Source organism: Garra rufa, chromosome 19 (assembly GCF_049309525.1).
Source record: "Garra rufa chromosome 19, GarRuf1.0, whole genome shotgun sequence".
Taxonomy (NCBI): Eukaryota; Metazoa; Chordata; class Actinopteri; order Cypriniformes; family Cyprinidae; genus Garra; species Garra rufa.
In genome coordinates, this window is record NC_133379.1 from 36,246,153 (window position 1) to 36,257,998 (window position 11,846).

General features: G+C 30.2%; 1 protein-coding gene across 1 annotated transcript in view; it reads right to left on the reverse strand.

Annotated features, from left to right (window-relative positions):
• Positions 1-11,846, reverse strand: part of LOC141292083 (uncharacterized) — a 107,366-nt gene that overhangs the window by 37,672 nt on the left and 57,848 nt on the right. The window contains exons 10-27 of the mRNA XM_073824045.1: positions 11,066-11,158; positions 10,925-10,981; positions 10,774-10,827; positions 10,631-10,684; positions 10,485-10,538; positions 10,229-10,282; positions 9,390-9,443; positions 9,234-9,278; positions 7,639-7,692; positions 7,314-7,358; positions 7,111-7,164; positions 6,943-6,987; positions 5,160-5,213; positions 4,890-4,934; positions 4,735-4,788; positions 3,186-3,230; positions 2,791-2,844; positions 59-166 (exon numbers count right to left, since the gene is read on the reverse strand). Of these exons, the coding sequence (XP_073680146.1) occupies positions 59-166; positions 2,791-2,844; positions 3,186-3,230; positions 4,735-4,788; positions 4,890-4,934; positions 5,160-5,213; positions 6,943-6,987; positions 7,111-7,164; positions 7,314-7,358; positions 7,639-7,692; positions 9,234-9,278; positions 9,390-9,443; positions 10,229-10,282; positions 10,485-10,538; positions 10,631-10,684; positions 10,774-10,827; positions 10,925-10,981; positions 11,066-11,158 (1,023 nt within the window). The remainder of the gene's footprint in view (positions 1-58; positions 167-2,790; positions 2,845-3,185; positions 3,231-4,734; positions 4,789-4,889; positions 4,935-5,159; positions 5,214-6,942; positions 6,988-7,110; positions 7,165-7,313; positions 7,359-7,638; positions 7,693-9,233; positions 9,279-9,389; positions 9,444-10,228; positions 10,283-10,484; positions 10,539-10,630; positions 10,685-10,773; positions 10,828-10,924; positions 10,982-11,065; positions 11,159-11,846) is intronic.

The window sequence follows — 11,846 nt, forward strand, 5'->3', positions numbered from 1 at the left end:
CGGCCGTGACAAAACACTGACAAACTCCGTGATGCATACTGTATAGATGTGCACTCACCTTCTCTCCGGATGGCCCGAGGGGTCCAGGATCTCCAGGTAAACCAGATCTTCCTTTGGGTCCCTCGGGTCCATCTTCACCTCTGGGTCCAGCAGCACCAAGTTCTCCCTGAACACATTAGGATTCATATGAGACATTGTAGATTTCCAGATTTTTTCAGAAATGAGAGATTTTTGTATTTTTACAGGCCATATTTAATGACAATTAATTACAGCTCTATGCCAGCCAATCATATCACAGCTCATTTACATTCATTAAAATGTACATTTACATAACCTAATTTTTGTATGCATAAATAAGTGTCTTTCAGGGTGAAAATGCATAAAAAATATAAAACAAGTCACTTTAAAATCCTCAACAAATTTCCAAGGGGCTTCAAGATGTTTTATTATAAGACAAAACAAGCTTTAAAATGTGCTAAAACAACTAAAAAGTTAACGATTTTTTAAATTAATTCACAAATTATTATTACATTAATTATTACAAATTATTATTTTTATTAATTACATTATTGACGGAAAACTTGCAAGATGGTGTCAAGATTACTTAAATGTTTTAAAGACAAAACTAACTTTAAAATCTAACTAAAACAACTAAAAATTTAAATGTCTTCATTTAATTCACCCACAAATTTCTGGAATTTAACAATTTAATTATTTTTTAATAATTAAACTATTTAAAGCAAACTTCCAAAAAAAAAAAAAAAAAAGAAAAGAAATAATGATATTTATTTATCAAATAAGATGAAGCAAGCTTTGAAAAGGCATAAAATTTTTTTACAATTTCAATAATTAAATTATTTTAAGCAAACTTCCAAGGGGGCTTCAAGATGTTTTAATACAAGACAAAACAAGCTTTAAAATGAGCTAATACAACCAAAAATTAAAATGTCTTAATTTAATTCACCCTCAAATTTCTGGAATTTAACAAATTAATAATAATAAAAAAAAAAAAATACTATTCAAAGCAAACTTCCAAGGGCACCATGATTACTTAAAATGTTTTAAAGTAGGACAAAGTAGGCTAAAATAAGCTAAAATTACAAAAAATATATTAATAATAATTTTTTATAAAATTCATAATTATATATTATAGAAACCAATATAAAAAAATGCTGTAAAAACAGTAATATTGTGTTAACTTTAAAAAAAACTTCCAAAGGGGTTCAAGATGTTTTAATATAAGTCAAACAAGCTTTAAAACAACTAAAAAGTAAATTATTTTAAAAATCTGTATTCTGTATTTTAAGTTAAATTAAGTATTTTAAATAATCAAATTATTTACAGAAAACTTCCAAAATTCACCCTTAAATTTCTGTAATTTAACAATTTAATTATTTTTTAAAAATTAAACTATTTAAAGCAATCTTCAAAGGGTACCAAGATTACTTAAAATGTTTTAAAGTAAGACAAAGTAGGCTAAAACAAGCTAAAACTTTTACATTTTACAAATGAATTTAATTAATAATAAAATCCTGTAGGAACCAATATATAAAATGCTGTAAAAACAGTAATATTGTGTAAAAAAAAAAAAAAAAAAAAACTAAAAAGATAAAATTATTGCATCTCGTAGAATCCTACAATTTCAGTTTTGTTTTTTTATTATTATAATTTAATTACTTATTTTAATATCCTAATTTCTGTAAATTAAAAAAAGAGCTGACTGAGTATTGTTATATCTTCTTAACCACTTCTTTAAATGTATATATCACATATGTATGAACAGCTGTTTTAGGATGGACCCCTTTGAGTAAAAGATCCTAGAATTTAATTACGAAACAAACGAAATATGGGGCTGGTTTCACAGACAGGGCTTAGACTAAACCAGGATTAAGCCATAGTTCAATTAGGAAGTTTAAGTAATATTTATAGATGTGCCTTAGAAAAAAATTTTTTACTGGTGTACATCTAAAGACAAAACAATGGCACTGATATAATTTAAGATCAGTCAGTGCAAGTTTCTTTCAGTTGAAACAGCTCAGATTTACGTTTTAGTCTGGGACTAGGCTTAAGCCTTGCCTGTGAAACCAGGGGTTAGTGTGTGTGTGAGTATATGATGTGTTTGCCACTTTAGAAATATAATAGGCAGAGATGGGCACTTGAGCAGCTGGGAATAGTGAAGCCTGTGCGTGGCATTTAACAAGAGCAAATGGTAATTTAGGACAATGTCCACCCACTTAAATCTAGAAGCGTTTGCATATTGGTCCCTAATAACCCAGAGCAAGGCGCGTTTGCTCATTACAGACATTTACACAGCGCCACGGCTGAGTCAGCGGACTTTAGAACAGCAAAAAATCTGATCAGTTAGGCCGGGTGAACATCACACATGCTCTTCGACCGACTCCTGAAGTCATGAATAACTTAATTTCTTGGCATTTTGTCTGAGAAATGTCTGTGAAATAGCCTCAGGAGCATGTCGTCTAGGGGGTATGTGATCACTAAGGGGTGCCGAATGGATTTTAGCACTTTTCAATGTGGCCGAATTGCCAGGTTACGGTCCTTAGGGTCCTTTTTTCGGTGTATGTCTGTATTTGTTCAAATCCCAAAGCAATGATGAGTACAAGTAATAGTGATGCAGCACTAAATATAGGTGCACTGTGATTTATGTGCCTCCTCAGAGATGCTCTGAGAATTAAAGATCGACCCGAGTGAAAGGAGAAATCAAATCCCATAATTCTCCGGAGATAAAGTCAAACACAAACAACCTCCTCAACCTGCGAATAAGTCTCTTACCCTGTCGCCTTTGATGCCCATATCTCCCTTAAATCCGGGAAATCCGTCTTCTCCCTAAGAAGGAAAGAGATGAAGATTTGACACTGAGAGCATTGCAAACTTCCTTTCGCACATAATATCGCTTTTTTGACAAATGCGAAAGGACGGATCTCCATGGCAACTGCTATTTCTGCTATTTGCCGGGGCCTGATCTTATTTTCCCGCTTGCACTCTCACAGGATAAAACTTTTTAAATGACCAAAGCGAGAAGGTCAAAAATGCACATTGGAGTACGCTGGTTTCCATATTCAGAAGCAGAAATGAAACATTAATGACACGGGAGCGGTGCATTAGCCGTCGGCACACGCGGCTCGTATCCGTACGGTCGCAGTCACACGAACACACGCTGAAATTACCTTTTCACCCTTGTTTCCTTTCAGCCCGCGGACTCCATCAGCACCCTGCAGAGAGAAAGAGCGAAAGAGCAAAAGAAAAAAGATCAACAGAGTCCATCTAAACTTCAAACATCTGAGAAACCGAACCGCTGCGATTGACTCGCTGTATCACAAATGGTGACTAGAAATCATGAAGGTGATAAAAGCTTCTATATAGGCAGCAGCCCAACTCACAGTGGATTACAATAGTGCATTTTATTTCAACTGCACTTTTTTATGCATTTTAGTATGAAACATAGGTATATTTATATTAAAAAATGATCTTGATTTATCTGACATTTTGGATAAACAATGCATTTTGGGATTACATTTTCCATAAAGACTGACTTCACTGACTGCACATCAGTGACTCCTAATTGGACTGATTTCTAACAATAATATAATATCTTTTATATATAAAAATATAATATATACATTTTTTAACATTGCAGGACAGTACAACTTTTTTTGTTTTACTTTAATTTAGAAATTAGTATTCACATAACTTCAGTGACTCAGATTGTCTAACAATTAACTATATAAACAATTTTTTTCATATATATATATATATATATATATATATATATATATATATATTTTATTTTTTATTTTTTTTATTTTTTTTTGTGGCACATTATGGACTTTCTAACAATAAATAACATAATATAATACAATATAGTATAATATAATTATAATATAATATAATATAATATAATATCTTTTATATAAATCAATATCTATTTTTTCTTAATAAAAATTTAATAGACTGAGACTGATTTCTACAAAAAAAAAAAAGTTTTTTTTTTTTTTAATTGTATCAGGAAATCAGAAAATTGGGACTGATTTCTAACAAGCAATAGCAAAAATACATTGTATGGCTCAAAACGTAAACAATTTTTCTGTTATGCCAAAAATCATTAGGATATTAAGTAAAGATCATGTTCCATGAAGATATTTAGTAAATTTTCTACCGTAAAAATATATCAAAATTTTCTCAGTATATATTGATTTTTTGTACCCTCAGATTCCAGATTTTCAAATAGTTATATCTTGGCCAAATATTGTCCTATCCTAACAATCAATGGGAATTCAGCTTTTCAGATGATGTATAATTCTCAAATTTAAATTGACCCTTATGACAGGTTTTGTGGTCCAGGGTCACATATGAAATATATTCTTTAGAACTTATTGGACACAAAAAAATAGTGTCACATCAGTGAATTATACGCGCTGCCTTACATTTTGGCCATAAGAAAATATCTTAGAAGTTGTCTTTAATGCCTAAAATGCTGTCTAGGTAGCCAGCTTTTGGAATGTTTGTAGGACAGCTATAAAATTCAGATCATTTTGCCTCAGGAAAGTATCAGAAACATTAGCGGGGAGCCGTTTATCTTTCACTATAAGAAAAAACCTAGAGGCAAAATAATCTGAGTGACTTTCCATCTTACTACTACAGAACTACAATATCCACTGACCAATGAGAGATCATCATGAGTGCTGCTTTGACCAATGAGGATTAAAAAACACCAACCTTTACACCGCGAGGCCCAGGATATCCAATCGGACCCTGAGGACCAGTAGGTCCCTGTAAAACACAATCAGGTATTGATCAAGTTATTGATCAGATCTGAAGCTACATTAGTATAAGAGAACCGTCTAAGAGAGGAATGAAGGATAAACATGTACCAGGTTTCCTTTCTCTCCTGATGGCCCTTCTTTTCCTGGGTGGCCCTGTGTTTGTGAAACAAAGAGCAATAATTAGATATAAAAGCATGAAATGTGTAGAGAACGGGCTTTGAGAATGGATGCGAACAATGTGTGTCTGTGAAGAACTGCCAGACAAAGCGCTGTACTGTAATTATTAATACAATGAAATCACTCTGATACACAAACAATGGAGCTTGAGATGATAAGACGTAAAGCGTGTGTGTTTATGTGTGTGTTTCCCGGACTCACCGGAGGTCCGTCGGCTCCTGGCATTCCCGGTAAGCCTGGTTTTCCAGTGGGTCCCTGAAGAGAGGAAAACCAGAATAAGCACTCAATCCATTAACACTCAGCACACACTTCCTGTTTCAACACACATTCATGAAGATCATCCAGCAGAGCGATCAATCGGTTAAAGTGGCCATTGTGTAGAAGGGTTAATGAAACCAATGTCCAATGTCCAGAATGATGAAGATCTGCTTTAAAAGTATGTGCTAAATTCATAAATATGTATGCTTTGTATTCATGCAGGGTTGAGAAAAACATTTTCAACCAATGTTTTACTTTAATGGCTATAAAAATGTACACTACCAGCCACTGCTGTTCAAGAAACATTTTTTATTATTATCTGAAACAGTACATTTTTTAAGCATTCTTTGATGAGTAGAAAAATCCAAAGATCAGCATTTATCTATCTATCTATCTATCTATCTATCTATCTATCTATCTATCTATATATATATTTGTATATATGTATTTTTTGGGGGGGGGGTGTTATAGAACTTAACATTTTATTTAGAAAGGATGCTTTAAATTGATGATAAAGACATGTTTAATGTTCCAAACGATTTCTATTTCAGATAAATGCTGTTCTTCTGAACACTCTATTCATTAAAATTAAATCAATAATAAGAAATAAGCAAATCAGCATATTAGAATTATTTCTGAAGGATTGCGTGACACTGAAGACTAGAGTAATGATGCTCAGCATTTAAATCACAGGAATAAATTACATTTTAAAATGTATTCAAATAGTAAACGAAAATTCGAAAATTGTACTGTTTTTGCTATACTTTGAATCAAATAAATGCAAGCTTGGAAAGCTTCTATAAAAATATTCAAAACTTTACTGTTCAAAAACTTTTGACTAGTAATGTAAGTAAAAGTTAAAATTAATCAAATATATAAATAAGATAATTTCTTGTTTTATAGTTTTCTTGTCACATAACAGTAAAACGGCTTTGATTTGGCAGTCAAATATTTTTTAAATATTATATACTACCAATAATTATAATAATAATAGTAACAAAACAAAAACTGCACATTGTTTTTTAAATAAATAATAATAAAATATTTCACCAAACTATTTTTTTAGTCTTCTAAATGAGACTCTTTTTTCTTTATCACAATCTGCAATCTTTAAGACCAACAAAAATTGATAATTTCAATTCAGAAATGAAAAAGTTGTTTTGTTTTTGAACGAAACCTGCATTTGATTGATCAAAAACACAGTAAAATCAAAAATAGCGTAAAAATATTATTACCATTTCTAAAAACTGTTTTCTATTTTTAGAATATATTGTAAAATATCATTTATTTCTGTGATGCAAAATGAATTTTCAGCATTATTACTCTAGTCGTCAGTCACATGATCCTTCAGAAATCATTTAAATATGCTGATTTGCTGCTCAAGAAACATTTCAGATTATTATTAATGTTGAAAATTGCTTAATTCATATTTTCAGGAGTAGAAAGTCCTAAAAACAGCATATTTTTGACATGTTTTAGAACATTATACAGTTAGATGTAAATACCTTCAGTGTCTTGATAAATAAAATAATTAATTTCTTTAAAAAAAATTGTAATAAACTTTTTGAACAGTGGTGTACATATAAAATGCACTTTGCAATTTGTTATTTTCATAACTCAGAATGAATGTCTGACAAAAAAACGCACACACACACAAACTCTACAAAAAGGCATTAATGCATTATCCAGAGAAGCATTCATTGATCATACATTCATGTGATCTCACCTTCTCTCCTGGAGCTCCGATGGCTCCCTGAGGGCCTGGAAGTCCCTGTGGAAGAGAACAGAATTAGAGCATATTAACTGATTAATGAAGTCAATAATGGGCGGGTTAGACCGTATCTAAGTGTCTGTTTTAAGTGACCATGTCTGTTCATCATGGTTTGATGAATACCTGAGCTCCGGGGTTGCCTTGTTGTCCTGGAGGTCCTGGCTCACCTTGAGGACCCTGACATGTGAAAAGAGGATAATAAAGTGAATATATGTGTGTAAACGTGTTTTTTGTTGTTGTTGTTGTTTTTTGCACAAGTGTGTGTGTGTGTGTGTGTGTGTGTGTGTGTGTGTGTGTGTGTGTGTGTGTGTGTGTGTCAGACTTACAATGTTTCCTTTAGGTCCAGGATGTCCATCCATACCAGTCACACCCTAAAATGATAAAATAAGAATTAAAATAAATGTAATTTAATTTAACACAACCACTTCTAAAGCATTTAAATATATATATATATATATATATATATATATATATATATATATATATATATATATATATGTATATGTATATATATATATAAACTACTTTATATAAAGACATTAAAAAATAAGCTGTTTTTTTTTTTAGCGGATAAATGTGGATGAAGGTTAATGACTCGATTCAGATGGAAATTGATTAATTGATTAAGATAAAGATGAAGTGTGTACTCACGGGAGGTCCTGAAGGCCCCTGAGGACCTTTGGGGCCCAGCAAACCACGAGGACCCTGAATAAAAGAAGACGGAGAAACAGAGAGTTGCGTTCAGCCGAAAGTGTTTGATAATAGAGGCATTACTGAAATAAAGTCATGTGATCCCAACATAAATAAAACAGCTTTTTTTCATGCTACTAGTATGACTCCTCACCTCATGTGCTTTATTTTAAATACACTTTCCTAAAGTGCCTATTTTTTTTTTTCATAAAATAAAAAAATAAATAACAATAATATAAAAAATAGACATAAAATATTACATAAATTTTTAAATAATACATTTAAAAAATGAAATAGCTTTAAAGTGTTTAATTTATTTTGAAATGTCCAACATAATGAACAAATAAAATAAAAAGTGTTAAATCTTTTTTATTTTCAATAAATATTCAAAAACAAAACTGTAAAATAAAATAAAAGCTATAAAGTGTTCCAACTTTTTAAAAACGTTATATAAATGTTCAAAAAATGCATTTATTTTGAAATGTTAAATTTAAGCACAAATGAAATTATATTAAATTAAAACTAAGTAAAAAAATATAATATTTTAAACTTTACAATAAATGCTTCAAATAAAATAAAATAAAATATTATTTGCCTGGTCATGTGATCTTAACATGAATAAAACAGAATTTTTATGGTACTTAAATGACTCTTTACCTCATGCTTCATTTTAAACATGCTCGCCTGAAGTACTATTTATTTCTTATTAACAAAAAATAAAATAAAATAATGTACTTTAAAATAAAAAATAGCATAGACATTAAGTGTTCAACCTTTTTAAAAATGTTACATTAATGTTTAAATAATGCATTAAAAACTTTAATGGCTATAAAGTTATCTCTTTTTTTAAATGTTCAATATATGCACAAATAAAACTAAATTAAATTTAAAAAATAAATCAATTATTTACAAATTTACAATAAATGCTCAAATTAAAATAAAATAAAACAAAATGGTATTTGTCTGGTCATGTGATCCTAATATATGCACAAATAAAATAAAATAATAAATGTAAAAGTTAAATATAATATTTAAACATTTTCAATAAATGCTCAAATAAAAAAATATATTTTTCATATTTTTCTATGGTACTTTTATGACTCTTCATCTCATGTGCTTAATTTTAAACATGCTCACCTAAAGTACTATTTATTGAGGTATAGATTTTTTGTGCTGAAAAACACTTGCATTGTGCATCTTATCAGACATAACTGACTGTGATTATGTATATCGGCAAGAGTGGATAAAGTTGCTCTCAATCTAAAAGGTAAACATGGAGCGCCCCCTGCTGGACAGAAACTTAAACTACTAATTTCACTAGTGGTTAATTGTAAACTGAACTCTTTCATTGCACTGCACTTTCTGTCTCTAAATGTTTCTCTCACTTCACGTGCATAATATGCAAAATAAAGCGGACGCTTAAAAAATGACTATGAATCAATGGTTTAGACTAGACTGGAGGAAAGTTACTTTGTGTAACACTATGATAGTGGATAACAGTGGATATGAGGATAAAAGAGCATGCTTGGAGCATGCTGGAGGAAATACAAACTCACTGGTTCGCCGGGCAGACCTCTGGGTCCGACCTCACCATCGTCGCCCTGAGATAAAGGAAATGATGTCATCATTACAATCCATTTAGATATAAAACAATAATAAATAATAACAAATAATATAGGAAACAGGAATAGGTTAAAATAAGAAGCTCTTACTCTTTCTCCATCCTCTCCTGGAGGTCCAGGAGGCCCCTGAGGACCCGTCTCACCCTACAACAAGCACAAAAGACACACTCAGTAGTTTTCATAGAATGAAGCACCCTCCTTTTTACATGGCTAATGCCAAATAAATAAACAAATAGATATTAAATTTGAATATACTTAATGAATATATACTAATGAATATACTAAAAACAATATAGACATATTTAAAAAAAAAAATGAAAATGACAAAATACGAAGAAAATGGTTGAGAAATGTATTCCAGAGAACTGATTAAAAAATAAAATTAAATAATAGTTCCACCTTAAATGTTAAAAACTTATTTAAAATAAAATAAAATAAATAAAATAAAAAATACAATTGTTCCACCTATTTTAAAATGTTAAACAGATATTTAAAAATGTATTTAAAAATACAATAAAATAAATAATACAAAAATAAATACAATTTAAATTAAATCAATCCACCTATTTTAAAATGCTAAATAATTATTTGAAAAAATGTATTTAAAAAGTAAAATTAAATAAATAGTAAAAAATAAATAAAACGAAATAAAACCTTTCCACCTATTTTTAAATGCTAAATAAATATTTAAAAATAAAATAAATAAGTAAAATAAAATAAAAATACAATTGTTCCACCTATTTCGAAAATATTTTTTTACAATTATTTTAAAATAAAATAAAATAAATAAAAAATAAAGTAAATAAAATTGTTCCACCTATTTTAAAATGCTAAATAAATATTTGAAAAATATGAAAATAAAAGTAATATAAAATAAATAAAAAAATGTTAAAAAAGTATTTAAAAATAAATGAAACAAAAGTTTTTACCCTGTGACCCTTTTCTCCAGGTAAACCAGCGAGCCCATCAAATCCTCGATCACCCTGTAAAGCACACAAACAGGAAACAGTTCAGAACGACAGGAAATTAACATTTTATAAATAAGAAACAATTATTTCCAACTGTAATTAGTCTACATGAAATCAAAGTTGACCTTATTCACTATCTTTCATCTCACTGTGCCCAACTCATTATTGTAAGTTATGCTAAATATATACTTTTCTAGCATTAATCTAACAGTTTTACCTTTGTTCCCGTCTGTCCAGGCATCCCTCTGGCTCCATCTGAACCGGGTCGACCCTAAACCACAGAAAGTATGATTGTTGCTTATAAATCCATTGATACAACATGAGAATCAGGACAATAATAATAACATCAAAACACAAACTTACTCTTCTACCAGGCTTTCCAGTAGGCCCTGGGGATCCCAATGGACCACGAGGACCCTAAAAACACACACACAGGTATCAGAACACCTCTATCCTGCATTAAAATGTCTTCAAGCTGAGGATTGTGGGTAATCTGTGATGCCTACCTGAGGTCCTGATTCTCCAGACTCTCCTTTCAGTCCAGGCACACCAGGAGGACCCTGGGAGATTCAAATCAAGCATGAAACCATATCAGACTCATCATGATATCATTGAAATCATCATTTTGACAGACTGAAAATGCATATACAGACATACCAGAGGACCAGGACGGCCTGTCAAACCCATGGGTCCGGTTGGACCCCTCATCGCCAGCTATATGATGACACAGAGCGGTTAGTTTGCATAGAGATGCATGGGTGTGAGATATAGTGCATTAGTGTAAGTGTGTGTTTTTACCCTGGCCTGCTGCATGATGGCTTGCATCTGAGCCTCCTGGGCAGAAACCGCAGGTCCTTTATGTCCGCCATCCCCTCCTGTACTCATGCGGAACTACAGAGACAGAAACCATCAACATTTAAATTAAAAGAAATATGTTAGACATGATAGTATAAGTGAAAAATGTTCCACCTGTTTTAGAATGTTCTATATATGTTAAAATAACAAAATAAAATAAAAATAAATAAGTTGCATGCTACACTCAATGAGTGGCATCCAGTTATAGCAATAAAAACAGTTATTTTGCATAAAATACAATTTAAAAATAAATAACAAATTACCTCTAAAATTAAAAAATAAAACAAAATAATAAAATCAATTAAAATAACTCTAAAATGTTTTACCGATTTAAATATATTTATAAAAATATTTTATGTTAAAAATATAAAACAATAAAACAAATTAATGCATTTAAAATAAAATAGTTTTAAAATTTCATTATATGTAAAAACAATAATAAAGCTTTTGAATACTGCAGTACGAACTGCAAAATAAAAAATAAAATAAAATGACATGAATTTATATGTATTTGAATATAAAATAATCTAAAATATATCTAAATGTGTAAAAATGTTCCGCATATTTTCAAATAAAATGTTCAAATAAAATAAAATAATGCATTTAAAAATAAAATTGTTTTTCAAGTGTTTCATCTATTCATTATATGTAAAAAAAAAAAAACTTTTGAATATTGCAGTAGTTTACAGTTTACTGCTAAATAAATAAATAAAATGACATATGA